Raw genomic sequence first — 27547 nt, forward strand, 5'->3', positions numbered from 1 at the left:
CTTCAGGCAGTATTACAAAGCCACAGTCATCAGGACAGTTTGGTACTGGTACCAAAGCAGACATATAGACCAATGGAACAGAATAGAGAACCCAGAAATAAACCTAGACACCTGTGGTCAGTTAATCTTCGACAAAGGAGGCAAGAATATAAAATGGGAAAAAGATAGTCTTTTCAGCAAGTGTGCTGGGAAAACTGGACGGTGTGATGCAAATCAGTGAAACTAGAACCCTCACACCATACACAAAAATAAAGTCAAAATGGCTTAAAGATTTAAACGTAAGACAAGATTCCATCAAATTCCTAGAAGAAAGAGAACATAGGCAAAACGTTCTCTGACATCAACCTTACAAATGTTTTCTTAGGCCAGTCTCTCAAGGCAACAGAAATAAAAGCAAAAATAAACCAATGGGACCTAATCAAACTGACAAGCTTTTGCACAGCAAAGGAAACCATTAAAAATAAAACAAAAAGACAACCCCCGGAATGGGAAAATACAGTTTCAAACAATGCAGGTGACAAGGGCTTAAACTCTAAAATATACAGACAACTATACAACTCAACAGCAAAAAAGCCAACAACCCGATTGAAAAATGAGCAAAAGACTTGAATAGACATTTCTCCAAAGAAGATACACAGATGGCCAACAAGCACATGGAAAAAGGCTCAACATCACTGGTTATTAGAAAAATGCAAATCAAAACTACTATGAGGAGGAGTTCCCGTCGTGGCGCAGTGGTTAACGAATCCGACTAGGAACCATGAGGTTGCGGGTTCGATCCCTGCCCTTGCTCAGTGGGTTAACGATCCGGCGTTGCCATGAGCTGTGGTGTAGGTTGCAGACGCGGCTCGGATCCTGTGTTGCTGTGGCTCTGGTGTAGGCTGGCAGCTACAGCTCCGATTGGACCCCTAGCCTGGGAACCTCCATATGCCGTGGGAGCGGCCCAAAGAAATAGCAAAAAAAGACAAAAAAAAAAAAAAAAGAACTACTATGAGATACCACCTCACACCTCTCATAATGGCCATCATTAATAAGTCCACAAATAGCAAATACTGGCAAGGATGTAGAGAAAAGGGAACCCTCCTACACTGTTGGTGGGAATGTAAATTGCTGTAACCATTATGGAAAACAGTATGGAGGCACCTCAGAAAACTAAATATAGAACTGCCATATGACCCAGCAATCCCACTCTTGGGCATCTATCCTGACAAAACTTTCCTTGAAAAAGACACGTGCACCCTTATGTTCATTGCAGCACTATTCACAATAGCCAAGACATGGAAACAACCTAAATGTCCATCAACAGATGAATGGATTAAGAAGATGTGGTATATATACATAATGGAATACTACTCAGCTATAAAAAAAGAACTAAATAATGCCATTTGCAGCAACATGGATGGAGCTAGAGATTCTCATACTAAGTGAAGTAAGTCAGAAAGAGAAAGACAAATACCATATGACATCGCATATATCTGGAATCTAATATATGGCGCAAACAAACCTTTCCACAGAAAAGAAACCCAGGGATTTGGAGAACAGACTTGTGATTGCCGAGGGGGAAGGAGTGGGGTGGACTGGACATCTGGGGTTAGTAGGTGCAAACTATTGCATTTGGGGTGGATAAGCAATGAGATCCTGCTGTATAGCACTGGGAACCATATCTAGTCACTTGTGATGGACCGTGATGGAGGATAATGTGAGAAAAAGAATGTATATATATTTATGTGTGTGTGTGTGACTGGGTCACTTTGCTGTACGGTAAAAAATTGACAGAACACTGTAAACCAACTATAATGGAAAAAATAAAAATGATTATAAAAAAATAAGATGAGGGAAGTAAAAAAAAAAAAAAAATGTCTTCAGATATCGCCAAATGTTCCCTGGAGAGCAAAATCACCCCCTTGAGAACCACTGTTTTATTTATTCATTTATTTTTTAGAATCACTGTTTTAGAACAAGGGGCTTTTCTTTCTGAGGCCAGTAAGAAGCCCAGGAATTAATTTTGTACTTGGTGAAGAGGAGAGAATCTTCTAGTCACTTCATTTCTTCTGGAGTGGTTGCATTCTCTTTGGACTAAGAGAAGGATATTTCCTTCTCATCTATTAATTATACCTGATCATTATTGAACTTTTAATAGGTTTGTACTTCTTATAGCATTTGTCAGGATTTGTGAGTGAATAATTACATACCTGTGAAGTGTTTTTCACTAATCAGACTCTGTGAAGGCAGGGACCTAGTGTTTTTTTGTTTACTTTTGGTGAGCATGTCTGGTTCAGTAATTATTTTGCTAGGGAAGGAGTGAAGGACTGTATTATCTCATCTAGTCTTCACAACCATCATTACTCCCATTTTATAGATGAGGAAACTGAAACAGCGGGGTTAAGAAACTTGCCTAAGACCCAGCCAGGATTTGAACCCAAATCTATCTAACTCGGAAACTTGCATTTTCAATTATAGTGATATAGTCCCTAGTTTATTCTGAGCTTGGACTTGATTTGCCAGACACTTCAAAGTGAATTGCTTTTTAGGAAGGTGATTTTGATATGCTCTTTTGTTTCCTTCATTATAGCTGATGATTGATATGTATTTCAGATTTTAAAGAATGTGGAGTCTTCCAGAAATGTTCAGCCACATTTCCTAGAATTTTTGCTCTCTCTTGGCTGGTCAGTAGATGTGGGCAAACACCCTGGTTGGACTGGGCATGTTTCCACCAGTTGGTCTATTAACAGTTGCGATGATGGCGAAGGACCTGAACAAGGTAAAACCGATCACCTCATTTGTTTTTTCTTCTTTTATTCCTTTTTATTTCTCCCCTTCTCCTATCAGTTGTAGTCTTATTTAAAAAAAAACAAACAGAGGAAGAGAATGGAAAAGTATCCATTCCTTAATCCTCACAGGAGGTCACTTAATAATTGTTTGTATATTCTTCTGTGTCTCCTGTGTAAGTGGGGGAGAAACTATATACATATATGTATATATCAATGAACATACATGTTCTATACATGTGTAATGATAGAATTAATTAACATAAAATTAATAGTGTAACTGTCACAAGGTTAGTTTCTTTTTTGTAGTGTGAATGAACAAATTCCACTTTTTATAACAATATTATCATAAATTTAGGTTATCAATAGCAATACAGTTTCCTAATTAGTGTATTTTGTCTAATAAATATAGTTTTCTATGAACAGGTGTGTTTTTGTGGCTGTAATTAAAGGTTACATTCTTGGAATACTATATAAAAATTTTTTAGTAAATAGCTGACTATCTCTGAGAGATTTATTCCCATCTCTGCAAATCCTCCCGAGGAACTGTAATCAGGATAACAAGTACCAGAGCAAGTATAAATTTAAATGTAAGGCCTTTGCCTGACCTGGCTGGAGCTCTTTGTTCTGAGGGCTCTGAAATCAATGGAAAGTTAATAATGCCTCTCTGAAGTGGGTAATGCCTATGTCCATTGCTTTGAATTAGCAGAATTCTTCCATCAGTAAGATCATACTCAAGGCTTCCCATTAGATACTGTTGCAGCTTATGATGTGTATTTTTTTTCTACTTTCAACCAAGGTTGAATCAAAGTATTTGAGGATATGCTCTAATTTTAATTACCATATAACCTTTAATATATACTTGAGTGTATTTATAGACTAAATTCTCATAAGTAGAATTGATAAAGGATTTCCACATTTTTCAATTGGACAAATGTGTTAGAGGTAGTTTGCACTGTGGCATAGGTTAAGGATCTGGCATTGCCGCAGCTATGGCCGAAGTCAAAGCTGTGGCTCAGGTTCAACCCTGGCCCAGGAACTTCCATATACTGTGGGTGTGGCCAAAAAAAAGAATGTGTGTGTGTGTGTAATATATTCTGTGTATATATATATTCTGTATATATAATATATATTATATATATATATTCTGTATATATAAAATATATTATATATATTCTGTGTATGTATATTGTGTATATATATATTCTGTATATATATATTCTGTTGCAAGTAACAGAATGCCTGACACCAAACTGCCTTAGATTTTTGAGGGTCATTCATTGCCTTATATAATTGAAAATTCCAGAGATGAGTGTGTTGCCTTTGGTCAGCACTCTTGTTCTATTTCTCTGCAGTTTTCCTTTAGCTCCGTTCTCCATGTGTTTGCTTTGTCCCAGCCTGGCTTTTCTTGTAGTGCAAAAAAAGACAGTTCCAGGCTCCATATTCACATACTGTGCTAGCTTGAAGAGGAGAGATTAGCTGGGTCTCAGAACTTCCCTTCTCCCCAAACCCTGAGATACACAGTGATTGGACCACCCTGAACCTGTGGCTGTGGCCGGAGAGATGAGGTGGAATGACCCTGATAGATATAAACAGGGTAGAGCGGATGTGAAGGGTCAGTCCCACCTATAGTCCGTGCCGGCTGCAGAGGAAGAGAGGGTGGAGTGGGTGTGATTACTGGGGCAGTGATCAGTGTCTGCTACAGTAGGTACAGGAACCTGCCCACCATCTAAACCAAGAGCTAGCAAACTACAGCCCATGCCTATTTTTGCAAGTAAAGTTTTACTGGATCTCAGCCACACTTGTTTATGTGTTATGACTGCTGCTTTCGTTTTTTCGTGGCAGAAACCATATGGCATGCAGATCGTTATTTACTCTCTGATCCTTTGCAGAAGAAAATTTGCTAAGCTCTGGTTTAAACTTATTTGCCACATCCTCATCAAATTAGGTATCTTTCGATCTGTGAGGTGAAGAAATTTCCATTTTTAATTATGATTGAGTTATAGCGTCTTCTCACTTTTTTTTTTTTTTTTTTTTTTAACCTAAGAACTACTTGTGCATTTCCTCTTCCCAATTTTTTGTCAGGTTGTTAGTCTTTTATGTATTACTAATAGGACATTGTGTTCATTTTAATTGAGCACTGTACTAGCTCTCAGGAATGTTATCTTTGTTAGCTTGATCTTACTGGCATAGAGCAGATACTATTACCAAAACTGCCAGTACATTTTCATATGACATCAATGCTCATTGGGGAAAGTGGCATGGGAGCAGAGCTGAGGGGCAGTAGAGTGAGACCAGGGACAGAAATGCCATGAAAGCAGGAGTAAACACGCACTGACACCTGCCCCAGCTCTTTTCAGAGGGACCTTAGTGGTCCTCTCCCTTTTGATTACTGTGACCTCTTCCAAAAAGACTGTTCCCTAAATCTGCCTCATACAGATGAGCTAGAGGTCCTGCCAATCAGAAGTGGTCTGACTTAGCGTCATTTCAGAAACTAGGAAGTTAAGACTTTATGATTTAAAGTTAGTGTAAAGACATTTAATGAACATTATTCTTACATACCACTTGGTTCTTGTTGAAAACATACCTTTTATTTATTATCACTTTCTAAACCAATTACAGTTTCACAAAGCAGGATGGTACTGGTTTTTCCCACTTTTTAGAGCAGTAATATAGTTTTTCTCATTCCTAGATGAAGTGATTTCTTCTGAAGATATTGGGGCCAGCATTTTCAATGGACAGAAGAAGGTGCTGTATTATGCTGATGCCCTAACAGAAATAGCTTTCGTGGTTCCTTCTCCTGTGGAGTCCTTAAGTAAGAGCATTTTTTGTATAGCGCTGTTTTTGGGGTTTATTTTTTTGCATGGAACTCTTTTTGTATTCACTGGTTTGTGCAGTATTATTGAATTGGAAGAGATTCTGAAGTCATCTAAGGCATTTTTCAACTTCTAAGGCATGATAGCTTTTAGATTATGCAGAGGTATGGGATGTGAGCTCCTCTTAACTAAAGGAAAGTAGTTAAAGACAAGCAAACTGACTCTCTACTAATAGTTTTTAAGTAGCAAAAGAGATCCATTTTGACTTATTTTTTTTGGCGTCTCTTTAATTAGATAAACCAATCTGTAGAAACCCTGTTTTCCAGTTAATTTCTTTCTTTGCCTAATGATGAGTGAGCCCCCACCTGCTTCCCTGTTTCCATGGCAGAGCCTTTATATGGAGCCCCAGAGAATCTTGCAATTGGAAGGCTCTCACGACAACATCTGGGTAATCTACTAACACCGAGGAGGAGAAACTTCAGCCTAGAAAAATGGCAGTCAGGCCTGTTCTTCTCAAAGTTCAGGCGTGGTCATTACTTCCCAGTCTAAATTCTTAGTTTTATTTTGCCTAGAACCTTTGCTTCTTGCAAATTAAGCTCATTTCTTTGTGCCCGACCAGGCAGTAGGTGGAAAACTTCACCTTCTTCATTGAGACCATCCCTAGGGTGGGTGCCACATGTGACATTTTCACAGTCTCATCTCTAGCCTGGTGACTTTTTCTGTGCCCTACCTTGGCAGCCTCCCTACCTTTGTACTTGGACCCTTGATTTTGCTCTCTAAGCCCCTCCCTCCCTGGCTCTTATTCCGGGGCCACCGCTGTCTCTGGGTCACTGTCTTAGCAGCTGTTAGCCTTCATTTCAAGGCTGAGATCATACCGTCTTAATTGTAGAAGCCACGCCCCATCTGTCCTCTGTGGACTGAGTCCCTGCCTGATGTCTCTGGCCCAGCCTCTTTGCACCATCCTAGGAGAGCAGGAGCCAACAAAGTATGGCACACAGGCCAAATTCAGAACACTAAGAATGGTTTTTACATTGTTAAAGGGCTTTGCATAAAATACAGAGAAGAATATGCAATAAAGACCTATAGAGCCAGTGAAGCCTAAAATATTTATTACCTGAGTCTTTACAGAAAAAGTTTGCCAACACTTGCTCTAGAAACAGTGCTTTGCTTAAGTGACGTAGGTTGGACAATTAGCACAATCAGCATAATATAAACACTTTTGCTCTAATGAAGTAGTAGGTATTATAATTAACATTTTTTTCATTACCCCATAGCCGATTCATTGGAAAGTAACGTCTCAGATCAAGATAGTGATTCAAATATGGATCTTATGCCAGGAATTCTGAAACAGCCTTCCCTGACACTTGAGCTTTTCCCTAATCACACAGACAATCTTAATTCCTCACAGAGGGTAAGTCACTTTGTTGATATATCTCCAAAAATTTGTGGTGAATGGAAGTAGTTATAGAATCGTGCCTGAAAAGCTTTTTAACTTTAACCCAGAAGGTAATTATAGCAGTACTGATTCATTAGTATCTCTCTTTTTTTTTTTTTTTTTTTTTTGTCTTTTTGTCTTTTTCCAGGGCCGCACCCACAGCATATGGAGGTTCCCAGGCTAGGGGTCTCATCGGAGCTGTAGCCACCAGCATACGCCAGAGCCACAGCAATGCAGGATCCCGAGCCGAGTCTGCAACCTACACCACAGCTCACAGCAGTGCCAAATCCTTAACCCACTGAATGAGGCCAGGGATCGAACCTGCAACCTCATGGTTCCAAGTCAGATTCGTTAACCACTGGGCCACAACAGGAACTCCAGTATCTTAATTTTTTGAAATCAAATTCTCATCATTTTCTTTTTTTCAGCTTGCAACAAATAATTCATTCTAATATAGTCCCTGTTGTTTTTCTTGATTTAGCCATTCTGATTCCATGCTTGGTTTTTTCATTCCTTCTCCAGCCTGAGATTTTTGTTGTTGTTTTTGCCTGTACCCACGGCATGTGGAGATTCCTGGACCAGGGATTCAACCTGCACCATAGCGGCAACCCAAGCTGCCACAGTGACAGTGCTACATCTTCAACCCACTGTGCCACAAGGGAAATCCTCCAACCTAAGTTTTTATTTGGTCCCAGAAATAGTCACTAAAAGTACGACAGTTACTATAACCTTATAGCATTAATCACGCAAAATTCAACTTAAGTCTGACAACATACAGAAGATAGCATTTTGAAGAATAGCCCACTGAGTGAGGAAACACGGCAGCTGCTACAAGAGGAGAGCCTTTTGCTTTTATATGTTTTTCTTACCTTATCAGTAGATGTTATATCTTTATCTGTGTTCTCCCTTCATGTTACCTCTTAATCCTCACTGGAAAGTGACCAAGTGAGAGCAGGAGTAAGGATCAGTTCACAGTAAGAAAATTGATTTAGAACAAGTAATAAAAAAGACAAAAGAAGTATAAACTTTTCTGAAGCCATTCTTCCATTTTACAGGATTTTAATTTGGCTATTTCTACACTTAAAATTATTTTAACCTAAATATTTGCTTAAAAGAATACAGAAGAGATTCACCTTTAAAATTGATATAGGAAAAAAGTTAACTTATGTAAAACTCTCTGAAGTAGACTGACTTTGAAAATCATCAGTTGCTGTATCTAAAAAGATTTCACAGAATACAGTTTGGAGAACAAGCCGGGTAATGCAGAATTTTGGTCAGATCTAAAGTCAGTGATTGGAGTTTTCATTGTACTTCAGCAGGTTACAAACCCAACTAGCATCCATGAGGATGAGGGTTCGATCCCTGGTCTCACTCAGTGGGTTAAGGATCCATCACTGGCGTGAGCTGTGTCATAGGTCATAGATGCTCCTTGGATCCTGTGTTGCTTTGGCTGTGGTGCAGGCCAGCAGCTGTATCTCCGATTCAACCCCTAGTCCAGAAACTTCCATATGCCACAGGTTCAGCCCTAAGAAAAGGGGGGGGGGGTTGCAAATGTATTTTATATTATCCTTTTTTCCATAAGTGATTTCCCATCCCCTGATGCTATGTCACTGGATAGCTTGATGAATGTATGGTTGTAGTTTTATTAAGCCAGTTTTTTTTTTCTGCCCTCTTCTGCTTTTCTCTGCCTCCAATAGCTCAGTCCCAGTTCCAGAATGAAGAAGCTGCCTCAGGGTCGCCCTGTGCCTCCCCTCGGACCTGAGACAAGAGTTTCTGTAGTCTGGGTGGAACGCTATGATGATATAGGTACTGTGTAAGGACTTTGTCCGTAAGTGAGATTACAGTAGGATGACAGGGACTTGTGAAATGTCTGAAGGAGGTGACAGCATAGGCCCGGTGTGGCGGTGAAGAGCGGGGACTGGAGCTGAGCAAGCCTGGACTCCATTAAGCCTTAAGTCACTCGTCTGTTAGGTAGAGATAGTCACAGCACTTACTTCAGCCGCGAAGATTTGATGAGACTCATGGATACACAGCCTTTAGCTCTTCTTGGTATGACAGCTAGTAGTTTGTGGCCATTTGGTCCCAGTGCGTGTAGCTCCCAGTCACCCCAGGACCTCTGGAAAGGGGGAGAGGAGCTCGTCCCTCACCTGCTTTCCACAGGCCCTACTGTCTCATTTCAGTGTAAAGACTAATTTTTCCTTAGGGATTCTATTATGGATGTGTTTCTCATCATTTTTATGAAAGCTACATTAGGACATTAGAAATGTATATTTATCCTAGAATCTCATCTGCCTCAGAGTTTATAGGGAAGTGTGATAGTTGCTTTCTGACCTTTTTAAAGCCCTCCAAGACTATAGATTATGTTCTCTAAAAACTCTCTGCTTTAAATAAACTTAACTAAAATATGTCTGAGGGAGAATTTTCTTTTAATTTGTGAGGAATAGTTAGGATTATATATTTTAGGATAGCACAGCCCATATATTTGTTGCCTGCTATATGAAGAGATTAGGAAATTAGATTTCCTATGAGGGCAGTATTAATTGTAATTCTGTTATCTTCTTCCAGAAAACTTTCCTCTCGCAGACCTGATGACGGAAATCAGTACGGGTGTGGAAACTACTGCAAATAGTAGTACTTCTCTGAGGTACAGTCTTGCTTGAAGTTTATCAACACTGTCTTTAAGCATAAAGAAGCCTATATATATATATATAAATTGCAGTTTAATCAAGAAATAAAGACTTCTGGGGAGTTCCCGTCATGGCTCAGTGGTTAATGAATCTGACTAGTAACCATGAGGACGCAGGTTCAATCTCTGTCCTCGCTCCATGGGCTAATGAGCTGTGGTATAGGTCACAGACACCGCTTGGGGATCCCACATGTATCACCTCCGCTAAGGAGGACACTTGCAACTGACCTAGACTAAGGTCCTACCAACCTCCTTCCCCAACCGCTGAAAAAAGAATATATCAGGGATTCCCCCAGTGGGCCCAAGTGGTCTTCCCACTTGTGCTCTGAGATTCCAGCATTGACTGTGGGTGGAATTCGCTGCCCTCTGGCCAGCCCTACTTTTGTTCCCTGCAAGGAGGAACTAAGTGAAAGTCCCATAGCTGATTGCTTGATTGATAGTTCCCCACAATGCATTTTTCTGGCCTTTCTTTCCACCCTGTAGTTTTCTAAGCACATTTTTTAGCTCTTTTTTGGGTCACTTTCAAAAGCCTGCCCCAAGGCTTTGAAAAGCATGGGCTCCCAGAAAGAGGATTCTGAGCAGACTGATGGGGGACTTCAGCTCTTGCGTATCTAGGGCAAAAAGGATTTTTTTTTTCTTTTCTTAAGATCTACTACTCTTGAAAAAGAAGTTCCTGTCATTTTCATCCACCCTTTAAACACTGGATTATTCCGGATAAAAATTCAAGGAGCCACTGGAAAATTTAACATGGTCATCCCTCTTGTGGATGGAATGATTGTCAGTAGGCGAGCACTTGGTAAGTTTCAAATGTGGCTGAAGGGTTGAGGATTCTGTTTTTTTCTTTAATACTTTTATGAAGCAAAAAGAAGTAAAAATAAGGAATTGGCAGAGTTCCTGTTGTGGCGCAGTGGTTAACAAATCCGACTAGGAACCATGAGGTTTCAGGTTTGATCCCTGGCCTTGCTCAGTGGATTAAGGATCCGCCGTTGCCATGAGCTGTGGTGTAGGTCGCAGACGCGGCTCGGATCCCGTGTGGCTGTGGCTGTGGCGTAGGCTCGCAGCTACAGCTCCGATTCAACCCCTAGCCTTGGAACCTCCATATGCCACAGGAGCGGCTCAAGAAATGGCAAAAAGACAAAACAAAAAATAAATAAAAATAAAAAAAATAAAACAAGGAATTGGCGATATTGCTTAAGTCCCACATGTAGAAAATGCTGTGGCTCTTATTAAATAGGAAACATGTTTTCTTCTCTTTGAAGTGTGCTTCATCTAGGAAGTACTAGCAGAGCTACGGTTCACAAACTTCCAGTATTGGAAAGCCAGTATAGTTATTTGTAATCCAGGGTAGGATATGGGTTGTCAGGCCAGATTTTGATTCTGTTTCTCCTTATCCTTCTGTTCCTTCTGGCAGTTTTATCTTAGTCAAGCTCTATTTGTCTCTCCAGGGCTGAGGAGTTTTGCAGCTGGGATGAAATAGTTTTGAGTTGCAGAGACTACTTTATTACTGTTACTGTTTCATCTCGCTGACTCGTTCTTCACATTGATTTTTAAAACCCTCTGTTTTCAAGGTTTTCTGGTGAGGCAGACTGTAATTAACATTTGTAGAAGAAAGAGACTGGAAAGTGACTCCTACAGTCCACCACATGTCCGCCGGAAACAGAAAATCACCGACATTGTCAACAAGTACCGGAACAAGCAGTTGGAGCCAGAATTTTATACGTCACTTTTTCAGGAGGTTGGACTCAAGAACTGCAGTTCTTAGACCACTGTCTGTCTGGGACTATTGAACTCCAGTTTGGGGCTATAATATCAGAGCAAAACAACTTGATAGGTGATCACTGTAAAAATAAAATAAATCACTCCCCAAGAGCTTACTGTTTAATCACCAGAGTAGAAGAGACACATTATAAACCCATTTGAGAGAAGACTTTTCGGCTTTCTAGTGAAATGGGCTCCCAGACACAATCATATTCCTGCTGGTAATGATGATACACATTTTAGCCATAAACTTTTCTTTTAAAAGTGACAATTTTAGTTAAATATAAGCCTTTTGAGGAGAAAGGTTTTCATGCATCTCACTTAAACACGTGCATTGGTAGTTTCAAATTTGCAAATTAGAAGTTGAAGATAGTTTTATACCTCACTTTTTAGGAGGTTGTGTCTCAGAATCCTCCAGACGTTTTAAAGACTCATGTTGGTAGATGGAGGCGAAGGGGAAAAAAAAATCTCAACTTTCTGCTCACTCATAGGTCCATTTGTCATCCAGTGTCATCCGGCTGTCAAACAGACAGAAAAGGACATAAGTGTTTTTGCTCAGATAAGAAGTCTGACGTGAAAATATTTCATAGTTTCTCTCCACATTTCAAAAAGTTATCATTTTCCACACTGCAAAGATCTGTCTGAAGGCCTCGGTTTCTGGGCAGCCCAGGAACAGATCTAAAAAATGGAGGCATGGCCCTGTCCTTTAATGGGGATACAAATGGAGTTTGTGGAGTTAAAAGTTAGAAGACAGCAGTGATGCCTCCACGCTCTCCGTTGTTGCCTAGCTCAGTGACATAATGACAGGCTAACCATTTGTAATTCCTTGGTTAAATACTAAGAAATATAAATTCACAGCAAAGGCCGAACATCATTTGGTTTCATCTGTTGTCTCTTATTTCAGGACCGCGCAGGAAACTACAGTAGTTTATGAAGGATTCTAATGTGGGGTTCAGGAAATAGCCTCTCAACGCTCCTAATTCAGATCTCTCCCAGAGAGCTACTGGATTTCATCATAATTGACAAACACGAGTGACCACCTCATTGGGTGGCTGCTTTTAGAAATGGCTGTTGTCGTGTTTTCTGGACTTTGCCAGCTGAAGGCACAACAAATCCCTGCCCGGGTTTTTAAATACTTCTGTTACCTCGCTGCTACTTTTCTGCCAGGGATAAATGTTTTGAGGTAGCCAGACCCAGAACATCCTTATAAGGATTCCTGTTACAGTGCTAGAGTGTACACCGCTCATTTCTCCTATTCTTACGTGCTTTCTCCTTTATTAAGATTATTTTATGTTAAGGAAATAAGTGGCGTTTAAAAGTCCAAAGAGGAGTGATCACAGCTGTATAAGGGGTGATTTCCCACTTGGACTCTGATGGCAGTAGATTCTGTAGGTCAGGGCTACAATGATCTGTTTGGTTTGATGTTTTTGGTAGTTCAATTAGAAGGTGGGGATAGTGTAGGACTGAATTCCCTGTGCAGGTATTTCTGTTCCCAAAGTGTACACTTTGTTGTCACCTCTGAGCAGGAAATGTGGGCATAGCAACTCTTGGTTTTAAGTTTGCCGTACCTTCCTCTTCATGTTTGTTTTAAGCTCAGGTAAAGGTAACCCTCCTCTTTGTATGACTCCATTTTCCATTCAGGGTATAGTATTATTCAATAATTGGTTTTCTTTTTAATCTGGGCAATAAATGGATGTTTCCAGATGGCCGCATGGGGGAGGCGGAGTGTATGATAAGATTAGCAAGTTCTACCCTGAAAATGTCTTAGTAGCTCGGCAGGCATAAGATGAGGTTTAACAACTTTCGTGGAAATTCCAGATTGACATTTCATGGGAAAAATGGACCCTCGTTCTCCTGGACGTGGATAAAGAAGTCTATAAATTAATGTGCAGCTTATAACATTCCAGAGGTTAAAAATAACTGATGTACGTATACCTCCTCAGTGTGACGCTTCAGATAACACTTTGACCTTTGGCACAGCTCTGCTGTCACCAAGATGTATGGTGTGGAGTGTGGGTGAGGGGTGGGCTTCCTGAGGCTTCCGTTTGCTCTAACTTCTGGCAGCTCTTTGTAATTTTCGTGGCTTTGATAAATCAGGAACAACCGTGTTGAATGCAACTGGGATCTGGAAGACTTTGGGGTCTCCCAGGGAAGGAGGGATGGACTCAGGACTGTGTGGCCCCCGGGGGCGTGACACCCCAGTGTGTACAGCACAGCCAGAATATGGGGCGCACATACCTCGTCAGGTGCTGGGTCCTTCTGCTCAAAATCACATCTACCTAAAAAGGGAGTGTGGTGAGGACCCTCGGCCCTTTCACTAGGGTGGGTTTGACTTCGTGGTCACTGAGTTCTCTCAACTGCCTTTGTAAAAATCACTTTGAGTAGAATAAAGCCGGAGGAGCATATTTAGTCCCTATAATCATCTTTAGTGGTCCACTTGATATATTTGTAACATAGATTCAGAACCTTTGGGGGGAAACCAGGATCATTTTGGTCTTTGGCTTAAGCGGTTGGTTGCTGCATGTGACAGGTGCACCAAGGCATGGATCAGTGTGGCATTTGGTGACAAGAAAAGCATTACCCCAAAGATGGAGGCAGATAGCCCTCTGTGGTCCCTTCTCCCATTTGGGGGATGGGGGCTCTCTCCCCTCTCTGATTAGGGCCATTGAGGACAGTGAGGAGGGCTTTTGCCTTGTCTTGTTCGGCCGGCTCTCGCTATTGTCCTGTGCTTCCTCCTAAGACCCCCTCTTGTCCTGGCGATATATACACAACACGCATGCATGCTGTCCTCCATTTCCGGGCCTTCAGGTCCCCGGGGGCAGCCCGTTCCTCTCTGGACTCATTTATAAAAAACAAAATACCTACATCTTTGGCAAATAATGTCAGTTGCCTGTAGGTTGTGTGTTTGTAGCCTTCATGAGCGGTTACTTTCTGTATACACCAAGGAAGCATCTGGCAGGTTCTGCAGCGTGATTTTAGAGAGTCAGAGTCTTCAGGAGTATTTATTTCTATTGGAAGATGGGACTTTACCCAAAGAAAAGGGGCCTCAGCCTTGCTCAAAGACACATTTTGTGGTAGATGGTTAAAAAAAAAAATCTTTTGAAGAGAATTTGACACTCCAGCTGGTAGTTCTCCATTCAGCATTTTAAAACCCGTTCAGGTTATATCTTCCTATAAAGAGTTGGTTTCTATGTTTACAAGAAACGGTAGGTTGCGTTAGATGATCTGTTTTAGGGACTTCCGTGACGGCCTCTTTTCCTGAGATGGAGAACTGGGAGGTAATCCACTTGCTCAGTGTGGAATCAAACTGTGGGTTCTCAGTAGCTCAAGAAGCCATGTACTGTATAGTGTTTTTCTCAGAGTATCAACTCATGTTTCTCAGATGCTTTTCTTTTTTTAATGGTGAGGGAAAGGTCTAACTGGGGATTCCACAGTGCCTTGCATACAGTAGGCGCCCAATAAATATTTGTTGAAGCAAACCAAGTTTCCCAAGTCCTTGTCTCTTGCAGCGACCAAGACCATCCTTCTCCGAAGGGCTTGGCAGTTGTGGCTAAAAAAATTAGCAGTATCATTATTTGCTTGAAATCATATACACTCTTTGTATGAATTTTGGTATGTTGCCAAGACATGATCTTTTTCTTATTGTATTTTCTGTAAATATTTCTGGCACTGAACTGTAAAGTAAAGGCAAACTGTAAATATGAAGGTGTCCCACGTGCCCTCGCCTCCTGTGTTTCCTCTTGTCGGTTAGGGAAGAAGGCCCAGAGGCTCGTTTGTATTTATGCAGATCCTTTGTCCAGAAGAAACCCATGGAATATTGAATGTAATACATTTAGCCAATTAAATTTTAAGGAGATTCTTATCTAAGAATGTCGCGTGTGCTTTTGATGACCAGGTGGGCTGTTTCTCTTCCTGCTTTACTCTTGGCAGAGTGAAGTTACTCTGCCCTGCTTTGGCTGCCCTTCATAACTTAGTGGGTTTGCACCCTGTTCCTGCAGAGTATCATAGAATACTCAAAATTTGACCCATTTTAAAAGAAAAATGTTTGGATTTCTGTGCTAGAAGGAACTTTTATGACTAAAGACTGCCCACAAAGGTCCACCTTGGGGAGGCCAGCAATTGCCGAGGGGCTGCTGGCTGGCTTGCGTCCGCTGAGCACAGAAAGGCCAGCTGCACTCCCTGCCTGCAGAAGAGCTGAGCTGTACCTGCGCCGGCCAGGCAGGAAAGCAGAGAGGCAGGCGGAGTTCCTCTGCCCACTGGGCCTAAGTTGGGTTGGCTGCAGAGGTTTCCACGGGACCAGGTTAGCACCTTAACGCCTAGGCTGTGCCTGCCTCCGCCGAGGGCCGCACTGACTCCACGTGACATTAATGCATGACACCCACCCCCCAAAGAGCACCTGGAAACCAGGGCTGGAAGATGCTTCCCCTGCAGGCCTGTGTCCACACCTGCTCTCCTGAGGGCCTGCCACCGTGTCCTGGTGGCAGGAAAGCTTGCCCGTGGACCAATTGCATGGTGGCCCTGTTTCGGTCTGGCAGGGAAACGTGGGCTCAAGCCTGTGCCACCTGTGCTGCCCCAGCTCCTTCTGAGCCCAGTCCCTTCCAGACCCAGTGCCAGAAAGTTACCCCCACCCAGACCACCCAGCTCCTGGTCTTGGCCCCTGGGCGCTGAGTGGCACAGCTCACCAGGCCACCGTGTTTCCTGAACGCACATCTGCCGTCTGCCAGACCTCCTCTTCTCGGGACTCTGTCATTCCACATCTGAGCGAAGCCTCCCTCTAAACACACTGACCCCTCAAGCCCAGCTGGCCCCCCGTTTTTACTGTGGCTGGCTCCATTTGCCCTTCTCCCGGGCCAGTGTCTTCCTCTAAGGGGGTCTTTCCACTCCCTGTCTCATTAGGTCGACCACCCACTTCCACAGCTGCTCCCCCAGCCTGGAACTGGGTCTGCCTGACTTTCCAACTTAGGCCCCATGAGATGCCGTCGTCTCCAGTCTGCCTCAGACTGGTTACCCAGTGATGTGTGGAGGCTGAGCTTCCCACTCCAGAGGTGCTGACTCAGTAGAGCTGGGTGAGCATGGGAATCGGCAAGTTTCTCTCTCTCGCTCTCTCTTTTTTTTTTTTTTTGTCGTTGTCTTTTTAGGGCCACACCTGCAGCATGTGGAGGTTCCCAGGGTAGGGGTCCAGTCGGAGCTGCAGCTGCCAGCCTACACCACAGCCACAGCAACACCAGATCCTAGCCGCCTCTTCAACCTACACCACAGCTCACAATCACGCCAGATCCTTAACCCACTGAGCGAGGCCAGGGATTGAACCCGCAACCTCATGGATGCTAGTTGGGTTCATTAACCACTGAGCTACAAAAGGAACTCAAGCAAGTTTCATAATAGCCTCTGCCTCCCCACCTTGCCCTGCTGGCAAAGACCGAGGCAGGCGGGCCAGGCGCCCTCTTGGAGAACACCACACTTCTGCGGACTTCCTGCACCCGGCCGGCTCCCAGCCTGGCCAGTCTCCCTCCAGTTTAGGGGCTGTGGGGCCCTGGGGGGTCCAGAGCCTCCTTCCTATCCTGGGGCCTGACACATGGAGGCTTAGTTACTACTTCATGCACGAATGAATGAATGACGGGATCAGCTTGGCACTGGGGTGCCCTGCCCACCTGGGAGGTAAAGGAACAAGGTTCAAGTTTAGAAGCTCTTCACCCAAAACACTAATAAAATGCAGAAGTTTCCAGGTTACACAGTCATTTCTTGAGGGCCTGGCTGGCTCCAGGAGGACTCTCTGACCTCAATCATATGAACGCCCACCTGGAGGAAACCTGTATCCGTTTTTCTAGCTTTTTGCAGCTTGGTGAGGATTATTTCCATCCTGCAGGAGGATTAGGGAGGTGTCACGTGAACCCCATAGCATCTTACAGGGATTCAAACCCAGGCCTGCTTGCCTGGAAGCCTAGTTTGTTTGTTGGGTGTTTGTTTTTTTTTTGGGGGGGTGGGTTTGGTTTGGGTTTTTTTTGTTGTTTTTTTTTGTTGGTTTTTTTTTTTTTTTTGCCGCCCTGAAGTATACAGAGTTCCCAGGCCAAGGATCAGATCCAAGCCACAGTTTCGACCTAAGCCACAGCTGCGGCTACACTGGGCCTTTAACCCACTGTGCTGGGTTAAGGATTGAATCTATGTCCCAGCATTCCCAAGACACTGAAGATCCCACAGCGAGAACTCCAAGCCAGGCTTTTGTTGGCAGCCAAACTGTCTCACTAGCCCAGCCTCTGCCCACTCATCCAGAACAGCTCTCCCTTCACCCGAAGGACACTGTGACTTCCTTGTTACGTCACCTGCTCAGTCACAATTGCGCTGAGAGCAGAGCGTGGCCCGGCCCCCAGGTTCCCAGGGCAGCTGGGTCAGCAACTTTAGACACACACACACAAACTCACACACACATACCATGAAGTACCCTCTGGTGCCGCTGGTGAACGAGCTGACATTTTCTTTCCTGGCATCCTGGCTCTGCCTGCCCGTGGGCTTGCTATTGTTCTTATTGATCGTCTGGCTACGCTTCCTACTCAGCCAAGGTGAGCCACCCAGTCCAGGCCCAAATCCTGGAGCTGGGCAGGGGGGTGGTCCCGAAACACTCGCAGGAGAGGGGTTTCCTTCAAAGCATCTTAACTGCTGGCTCTGAGTTGACAAATGGTCACCAGTAAGAGAAGAGGATTGACTTGGTACTTTAGAATTTCTTAACCTAGAGTCCCAGAGTGAATCCTGAGTCAGGGAAGCAAAAGGCATGTGTGTGCGTCTGTCCCCCTGCAGAGCCACCGCTAGCACATAAGGTCCTTGGTATACATGAAATTATTGTGAATGGGATTGCAAATCTAGTTAAGATATTCTAGATTAAAGATATAATAACTGACTTTTGCACTAATGTAAATGAGTATATTTGTGATAAAAGAAACTTAGAGCAGGAGTTCCCGTCGTGGCTCAGCGGAAACGAATCTGACTAGCATCCATGAGGACACAGGTTCAATCCCTGGTCTCACTCAGTGGGTTAAAGATCCAGCGTTGCCGTGAGCTGTGGTGTAAGTCGAAGGTGCAACTCAGATCTGGTGTTGCTGCGGCTGTGGTGTAGGCCGGCAGCTACAGCTCCGATTTGATTCTACCCCTAGCCTAGACACCTCCATGTGCCTTGGGTGTGGCCCTAAAATTTAAAAAGAAAGAAAGAGAGAAAGAGAAAGAATAGAAAAGAAACTTGGAGCAGAAATGTGCTTGGAATTGGTTGTGGTGCATACAAAATTCGTATTATTTCTGAACAAGCAGCAGTCATGGACCACTGGTAATAAGAGCTGTTATTATCAAAATGTACATGTAAGATATATAAACGATAACAGAACTATATTTTCTGTGTGAAATATGGCATCAAATGTAATGTACGCTTCAGCATAATAGTTAATGCTTTCTGTTTTCGTGACCAATCATTAATTTGGAAGAAATTGAATCTTTATAATAAATAAGCAAATGAATAAATACAAAAAAAAAAGATGTCCCTTCAGGGCCACCGATAGCACATAAGTTTCTTGTTACAAATCAGAAAAGGGGGGGCCCTCTGGGCAGATGAATTAGCAAAAGATGCCCCTTCCTGAGAGCTCAGCCAGGGCACAGGGCTGGGTGAGCAGAGCATGGGCTGGATTCAGCCCTCAGGCTGGTGCCTTTGCAGTCAATGACCAGCACGGGGTGGGCGGGGGTGGGGTACAGTGGCCTGAGGCATTTAGCAGGTGCCCAGAGACCACTGACACAGTTTCCTGCCCAGACCAAACATCAGGGGGGATCTGAGTTTCTGTGGGACACAGGATCATGGAAACTGACCAACATTTGTCCTGAACTCAGCATACCCCCCAGGGGAGCAGGAGGCAGAACGAAGCTGGCCTGAGCGAGGCTGGGGACCACGGGCAGGGGCAGGGGCAACCTGGCCACGTGGCAGGAATGACACTGTTCCTCCTGTGTTCAGGCCCCCCAGGGCACTCTCTTCACCAGGGGCCCTCTTCCTGGGGATGCCTGGACATGCACCCCGCTCCTCAGCCTGGGACCTTTGGCCAGCTGGGCAGGGAGGGCCCTGAGTGTGCTGCCAGCTCCAGTCAGATGGCATTCAGACAGGCTGAGCGGTTCACCCCCAACCTGCCCCATGATCTTAAATGTGGAGGCTGGTAATTGTGCAACACTTGGGAGTTCCTGGCAAGAACTTCCAGAAAATGTTCATTTAAAGTGTGTTCTTGGAGTTTCTGCTGTGGCGCAATGGGAAAGTGGCCTTTTGGGAGCACTGGGACATAGGTTCGATCCCCAGACCTGCACAGTGGGTTAAGGATCCGGTGTTGCCCCAGCTGCGGCTTAGGTTGTGACTACAGCTTGGATCTGATCCCTGGCCCAGAGGAATCTCCATATGCCGTGGGATAAAAACATGTGCTCTCTTAACTTGGGCACAGGGGCGTGGCAAGGCAGAACACCCATCTGGGTAGAGCCTGTAAAAGCCCAGCTCCAGAATCAAGGGCACATGGGCCCAGGGTTCAGCCTTGCCCCTTAATAGCTCATAACTATAGCTTCTTTTTTTTTCTTCTTCTTCTTTTTTTTTTTTTTTTTGTATTTTTAGGGCCACATCTGCAGCATATGGACGTTTCCAGGCTAGGGGTCAAATCAGAGCTACAGCTGCTGGCCTACACCACAACCACAGCAATGCCAGATCCGAGCCACGTCTGCAACCTACACCACAGCTCACGGCAACACTGGATTCTTAACCCACTGAGTGAGACCAGGGATTGAACCTGCGTCCTCATGGATGTTAGTCAGATTCGTTTCCGCTGAGCCACAGTGGGAACTTCCCATGTGCCCATTTAGTATCACGCATAGGTTTTCCCCTCAAATGGGGGGTTTTTTTGGTTTTATTTTACAGGGATTCTACCATATACTTCTCTGCAACTTTCTTGTAATATATCCTAGACATCCTGCAAGTCGAAAGATACAGATCTAATGTAGGCATTTTAACAGCCTCATGACATGCCAAGGGGTGGGTGGGCTGTGTGGTGTGAGTGGACCACACGTCATCCAGCAGACCTCTCATGATGCACACAGACGCGGTTTCCAGGGTATTTTAATGTGTGCATGTGTGTGCATGCATGAGAGTGTGTGTGTGTTTCACCATAAAACAGTGTTCTAAGAGAAACCATAGGACACATACACTCAGATACTTGTGTTATATAAATGAACAGGCAGACAACTGGGTGGTTGGCCTTGTGTCTCCTCAGCGCCCCCTTCTGGACCACACTCAATTCAGGTAGGGTCCTTTCTCTAGAAAGTGGACGTGTCACCGAACAACCTTCTCTCTTGGTCCCTGGACACCATTCAAGGTCCCAAGTTCTTCCTGAGGTCTCAGGGCTGTCTTGGTTCTGCCTTGGACCCCTGGCCTCAGATAAGGCTGCGGGGATACCCCCGTCCAGCAGGGGGATCCTTTCCCATCAGGAATAGGAGATAGGATGTGACCACCCAAGGGGCCTTGTCTTGTACCTTCACAGATTCGGAGGAAAATGACTCAGATCTGTGTTTTGATTGGGAGCCCTGGAGCAAAGGTCCTGCTGAGTTTTGCCAGGAGGAGACACTTCATAGCCCAGAGGAGGAGAGGCCCTGCTGGTGAGCCTATACTGCCAGGTGAGGCCCCTCTAAAAGGTAGGGGGCTGGAGTTCCTGTCGTGGTGCAGTGGTTAATGAACCCGACTAGGAACCATGAGGTTGCGGGTTCGGTCCCTGCCCTTGCTCAGTGGGTTAACGATCCGGCGTTGCCGTGAGCTGTGGTGTAGGTTGCAGACGCGGCTTGGATCCCGAGTTGCTGTGGCTCTGGCGTAGGCCGGTGGCTACAGCTCCGATTCGACCCCTAGCCTGGGAACCTCCATATGCCGAGGGAGCGGCCCAAGAAAATGGCAAAAAGACAAAAAAAAAAAAAAAAAAAAAAAAAAAAGGTAGGGGGCTGGAAACAGAGACCCCTGCCGTGTTGGAGGTCTGCTCCACCACCGAGTTGGAGACCTGGCTACTTTGCCACGTCAGAGACCCTTCTGCCTTACTGGGTGGGAGACCTGTTTTTTGTTTGTTTGTTTGTTTTTGTCCTTCTGCCTTTTCTAGGGCTGCTCCCGCGGCATATGGAGGTTCCCAGGCTAGGGGTCGAATCGGAGCTGTAGCCACGGGCCTATGCCAGAGCCACAGCAACGCGGGATCCGAGCCGCGTCTGCAACCTACACCACAGCTCACGGCAACGCCGGATCGTTAACCCACTGAGCTGCCACAGGAACCCCGTTATTCTTCATTTTACAAATGAGGTTGTGGAGCAGCAGATCCATTAAATGATTTTTCCAAGTATCAGAGCTTGAGCCCTCACTGAATAGCTAGGACACCTCACCCATCCCAGTGGGATTAAGTGCCATTTCTATGCCAGTGACCCCCAAGTGTATCCCATTCTGTCCTCTCTCCTGGGCTCTATTATCTGTCTGCTTAACATCTTTTCATTGTGAGACTGGGATTCTCCCTTTTTTTGGGGGGGGGGGCATGCCTAAGGCTTGCAGAAGTTCCTGGGCCAGGGATTGAACCCTTGTCACAGCAGTGATAACGTTGGATCGTTAACCTGCTAGGCCACCAGGGAACTCCTAGCCTGGAATTCTTAATTCCCTTTGCTACCCAACAAAGTGAAACACACCACCCCATCTTCTGCCAGCTGGTCCCCCCGTCACCACAAACAGCACTGCCATCGCTTGATCTAGCTGATTAAGCCAGAAACCAAGGAGTCAGCCTTCATGATTTTCTATTCCTCCCAACCAGCGCCCCCATCCAGTCCATCAGCAAGTCCTGAACGATATGGCTCATGTGTCCACAGCTCTCTGTCCCCAGCACCACCACGGCCTGCCCTGCTCCAAGGTCTGCCCATCAGTCTCACTCTTGGAGCCCCTGCCTGTCCAAGTGGAGCAAGGAGGTGATGCTGAGAGGCAGGGACACTCACTTGCCACAGTGACACTCGTTCTTAACCTTGTCAGGTCATGACTTTGACAGCTGAGGGCCCCCTCCCCAAAAAACACACACCTGGACAGGCACTCAGAGTTTCGTGTTCAGGGCCAGCTTCAGGGGTTGTCCCCTGGGTTGTCCCACAAAGTCGCATGTTCAGATGAGCCTCATGCTTCATCCAATGTTCTGCCTATGCTGTCTTGAAATTCTTCAGTTTTGAACAAGACCCCCCCCTCCGCCCCATGTTCATTTTTTAATGAGCTCCACAGGTCATGTAGCCTGTCCTGTTTGTGTCCAGTTAATGGGATAAGATAAGGAGGTTTTTGGATTCTGTTCAAAAATCCTGCCCGGGAGTTCCCGTTGTGGGTCAGTGGTTAACGAATCCGACTAGGAACCATGAGGTTGCGGGTTCGATCCCTGGCCTCACTCAGTGGGTTAAGGATCCGGTGTTGCCAGGAGCTGTGGTGTAGGTCGGAGACACGGCTCAGATCTGGCGTTGCTGTGGCTCTGGCGTAGGCTGGTAGCTACAGCTCTGATTAGACCCCTAGCCTGGGAACCCCCATATGTTGTGGGAGTGGCCCTAGAAAAGACAAAAAGACAAAAAAATCCTGTCCCATTTCTGTAGAGCCCTCCCAGCCCCATCCTGGATCTGTCCCTCTCTTTTATCCCACTGTCACCCTAGATCCAGCATTTCACTGGTTCCCAGCTTGGTTTTGCCAGAGTCAGCGGGGCTGTGGCCGAGGCCAGCATGGACAGAAGACTTGCCGGGGAGGCAAGAGGGCTTTGGCGAGTGACCTGCTTGCCTGGACCCCCAGCTCATCTCCTCCACCGAGGGACATACGACACCTCCAGAGACTCGGCTCTTCTCTCTTCCAGACAAGCTCCCAGCCCCCTGGGGGGAGGCCCGAGACCCTGAAGGCCACGTGAGCAGACCCACTGGGGAAGCTGGCGAACTCAGAGGCTGAGCCGGGGCAAGGCTGGGCCGGAGGGTGTGGGTCCGAATTAAAGAAACAAGGGGTTCTGTGCTCAGGAGCCCCCTGACAAACCCTCGAGAGCTGGCCAGGTCCACTCATTTGACAAGCTTCGGGCTCTGGCCCAGTCCTGGCCCCCACTCGAAAAACCTGGAGCTTTGAGGCTCTTCCATCTGTTTGAAAGGCTGGGCGATCTCGCTCTGATCCTAATTTCAAACTTCACGATGAATCTTCAGATCAACTTCAGTAACAAATCATTTTATAACTACACCTACCACCTGCCTAGTTGTAAGAAGAGCTCATGTTTTTGTGGGGTTTTTTTGTTTTTTTGCCTTTTATTTTTAGGGCCACACCAGCAGCATATGGAGGCAACCAGGCTAAGGGTCAGTGCAGGATCCGAGCTGCATCTGCGACCTACACCACAGCCACAGCAACGCTGGATCTTTAACCCCCTGATCGAGGCCAGGGATCAAACCTGCGTCCTCATGGATGCTAGTCAGATTCATTAACTGCTGAGCCACCACAGGAACTCCAGAAGAGCTCACGTTTAATGAGTGATTACTATGCGCCAGATACTTCCTACGTGCTTTTCACACGTGACAATTTTTTTTCTTTTTTTTTTTTTCTTTTTGTCTTTTTGCTATTTCTTTGGGCCACTCCCATGGCATATGGAGGTTCCCAGGCTAGGGGTCGAATCGGAGCTGTAGCCACCGGCCTACGCCAGAGCCACAGCAACGCGGGATCCGAGCCACATCTGTGACCTACACCACAGCTCACAGCAACGCCGGATCCTTAACCCACTGAGCAAGGGCAGGGATCAAACCCGCAACCTCATGGTTCCTAGTTGGATTTGTTAACCACTGCGCCACGACGGGAACTCCCACATGTGACAATTTTTAACCCTCACAAGCTTTCTATGAAGTAGGGGCTTTGGTGACCCCTCTTTGACAGATGGGGAAACCGAGGCACAGAGTAGTCAAGTAACTTGCACAGAGTCACACCGGTGGGGCTGGGATTTGAGCCTGGGCTCTGACTCCAGAACCTGGCTCTGATCCACTGTGCCAGCTCTTCTTCAGGTTGCGGGCGGGGGGGTGGAGATACAAGGGTGGGGGCACAATGTTGACCTTTCGAGAACTCCCCTGTCTCCCTCTCCACCCCTGCTAGTTATGCAGAGGCAGCAGGGTGGAGAAAGGGGCAGGCTGCCTTTGGGGTCACCTGGGTGTCATCTTTATCCCCTCTTTCTGTCTCAGCCCCCATCCCACCAGCCACCACCGGCCTCCTAAGCCAAGGAAAGAGAATGAGCCTGAATTATCAGCTGGTCTCCTGGACTTGGGTCTCCCTGGCTCTGCTTCTTCTGCGCTGCTAGAATGACCCATCCAAAGCACAAATCAAAACAGTCTCTTTCCTTCTCCCTCTCTCTCCCTCACACACACACACACACACACACACCACACACAACTTTCTCTGCGCATGCTTTGTCATGTGTGTTTGTCCACGCTGTGTTTTCGTGGGGGCTTTCCTGGCACCGAATAAACATTTTGGTAACAAACCTCCCCTTCAGCTGAAGCTCCTCGCTGGCTTGGTCTGGCATTTTCTCCAACACCCCCCCTCCGCCCCCGTGGAGTCCCTTACTTTGCTCCATCAGGGCTGTTGGCTCATCATTCAGTTTCTTCCTGACCCCAAAAAAGCCACCAAGCCCCTCACCCCCAACTTGCCCCCCCCACACTGGAGGAGCCAGACAAGCTCAGACCTTGAGGGAGGATGGGCACCGCCTGGCTCTGCAGGGAGGAGGGTTGCCAGCGCTCCCCAAGCCCCTGCGGCGCAAGGGGGCAGACACCTCCCTGGGGCGCCTGGAAGGTGAGCAGCTCTGGAGGCTAGTTGGCGGGGGGGGGGGGGGGGGCCTGTGGGAAGATGCCCTCCCTGCTTGGGGTGGGAGACTGAGACCCCAGGCCTCTGAGAGTATGGATTGGGGTCCTTTTCTGGCATTTTGCCCTGTAACGCAGGAGATGGTGTGTGTGTGTGTGTGTGTGTGTGTGTGTGTGTGTGTGTGTGTGTACACGTGTGCCTGGTAAACACACACCTGATTCTCTAGTAACAGCCCCCCCAAGAGACATCCCTCCTATTAGAGCAGCCGAAGCTGAGTACCTGTCACCCTGTGCCCATCCCCGTGCTGTTTCCCACGCATTGTCTTTTTTGATTCTCACAACAACCCTATGAGGTGGGTCATGGATCCATTTTCCCTGATAAGGAAACTGAGGGTCAGAGAGGTTAAGTAACTCAGGAGTTCCCGCTGTGGCTCATCGATAATGAGCCTGACTAGTATCCATGAGGATGCAGGTTCAATACCTGGCCTTGCTCAGAGGGTGGGGGATCCGGCGTTGCCATGAGCTGTGGTGTAGGTTACAGATGTGGCTCTGATCCCGAGTTGCTGTGGCTGTGGTGTAGGCCGACAGCTGCAGCTCCGATTCAACCCCTAACCTGGGAATCTCCACATGCCACAGATGCGGCCCTAAAAAAAGCAAAATAAATGAGTGAGTGAACGAACGAATGAATGAATAAATAAAACACATAGAATACAATACTTTTTATTGTAGGCAGTTTTTAAAAATTCAAGAAACACGTTAATGACTTCTTGCAAAACTTTCAGGCAACACAGACGTAGATAAAGTAAAATGGAAAAGTTCTGCTCCCTCTCCTGTGACCACGGCCAGTAAACAGAGGAGCCCAGAATGAAATCCAGTCTTGTCAGACCCCAGGACACACGCTTTTTATTATCAGCACCCCTGGAGTCTGGATTTTCCTGACTGTCTGCTGGGCTCTGATTGGACAGAAGGGTTGATCCTGGAGTCTTTGGGAATCTGCCAGTGCCAGCCTGGCTGGGGTTCTTAGCCCACTGTAGGTGTGTTCTTGGGGACACCCCTGCCTGGCTGTGACAATGAGCACCTGTCCTATAGCAGGTGCAGGACCCTTCAGCCTCTGTCTGGGGGTGACCACTATCCAGTAAGCCCAACGGTGGGCTCTGCTCTCAGAGTCCCTTACTCTTTAGGGGTAAATGGCCCCCATCCTCCCATCAAACTTGTGCTTCCGCTCCAAGTTCAACAAATATGTATTGCCAAGCCCTCTGTGGACAAGGAAGAGGCCCCCGGGACCTTGACGGGCTCTGCCTCTCATCCCAGGGGTCCCACACCCTTGCTAAGACTTGATTCTTTCTAGTCAGGTCACCTCTTTCTTGGCGCCCCCAGCTCTGCAAAGGGGGCCTCAAGACCTGGCTACGAAGGATGCACGCAGACAGGGACCAGGCAGGAGACAGCCTCGAGGCGGTGAGTGCCCTATACCCCGCCCAGGTAGAGAAGAAAGGGGCCAAGGCCAGCTGGAGGGCACCTGGGGAGCAGCGAGTCAGACCGCCTGGAACGGCACTGCCAAATATGACCACCAGGGGGCGCGCTAGTTCCGTCGCAGCGAGCGAGGAGGCGGGGTCTCAGAAACGTGGGCAGTGACTTCCAGCTGAGCAAGAACGCCGCTAGCGATGGCGGTCGGCGGCGTGTCCTGGACGCCATCTCCCCTACCCCCTTTTTAGGCCGCCCAGGTATGCGTGGCCGAAGCTTGGGAAAATAGGGTTGCTCAGAGGGGGCGTGGAATGATAGAGGTGAGGAGTGTGCCAGTAGAAGGGACGAAACTTCCGAGAACACAGAGTTCCTGAGAAGAATCCAGAACAGAAAGTTGGCAGTGTCGCGTTGGGTGGGTGATGTGTATTTATGTAAATCTATATTCAGGCGTCTCTAGGTGCCCTGCACGGCACTCCTGTTGCGTATGAGCATGAACGCACGTGCACACATGTTTCTATGCCTGTGTGTATGCACAGTTTGCGGGACGTTGTGTATGTGGACATGATACCATCTGTGCACAAGTAGCTGTTGTGAGTGTGTATATGTGCAACTTGTATTTTGAACATGGGTACTTGTGTAAGTGCACGCGTATGCATGTTTACACACTCATGTGAATTCTGGGCATACATACCTGTGCCCATTGCTATGGATCTTTCTCTGCAGACTCCCAAAGTGGCAAAGATGGAGGTGACCTGACCTATCAAAGATCCCCTGGGGG

At 46.2% G+C, this 27547-nt stretch overlaps 2 protein-coding genes across 25 annotated transcripts in view; both read left to right on the forward strand.

Moving 5' to 3' along the window:
- The window catches only part of RALGAPB (Ral GTPase activating protein non-catalytic subunit beta), a 99072-nt gene extending 83742 nt beyond the window's left edge, over positions 1-15330 (forward strand). For 4 of the 8 annotated variants that reach the window (XM_085003879.1, XM_085003880.1, XM_085003881.1 and 1 more), the window contains 8 exons: positions 2596-2761; positions 5461-5583; positions 6859-6995; positions 8717-8825; positions 9585-9663; positions 10353-10501; positions 11274-11440; positions 12368-15330. In XM_085003879.1, coding sequence (XP_084860005.1) covers positions 2596-2761; positions 5461-5583; positions 6859-6995; positions 8717-8825; positions 9585-9663; positions 10353-10501; positions 11274-11440; positions 12368-12397 — 960 coding nt within the window. In that variant the 3' untranslated portion in view covers positions 12398-15330. Of the gene's footprint in view, positions 1-2595; positions 2762-5460; positions 5584-6858; positions 6996-8716; positions 8826-9584; positions 9664-10352; positions 10502-11273; positions 11573-12367 lie in introns of those variants that run through there. The other 4 variants (XM_021078133.2, XM_021078136.2, XM_021078138.2 and 1 more) reach the window with 1 other exon arrangement.
- A 2457-nt stretch (positions 15331-17787) lies between these two features.
- Positions 17788-27547, forward strand: part of ADIG (adipogenin) — a 42009-nt gene continuing 32249 nt past the window's right edge. For 10 of the 17 annotated variants that reach the window (XR_014831824.1, XR_014831825.1, XR_014831828.1 and 7 more), the window contains exons 1-2: positions 17788-18020; positions 23155-23395. Coding sequence is in view for 5 of the 17 variants with exons in the window: in XM_005672934.4 (XP_005672991.2) it covers positions 17894-18020; positions 23155-23395; positions 24694-24814 (489 nt within the window). In the remaining 12 variants the exon portion in view is untranslated. 17 annotated transcript variants of the gene reach the window in all.

Source organism: Sus scrofa, chromosome 17 (genome assembly GCF_054392235.1).
Source record: "Sus scrofa isolate SSC_HxYL_T2T_F1_AM1 chromosome 17, Sscrofa_HxYL_maternal_Yorkshire_Landrace_v2.0, whole genome shotgun sequence".
Classification (NCBI taxonomy): Eukaryota; Metazoa; Chordata; class Mammalia; order Artiodactyla; family Suidae; genus Sus; species Sus scrofa.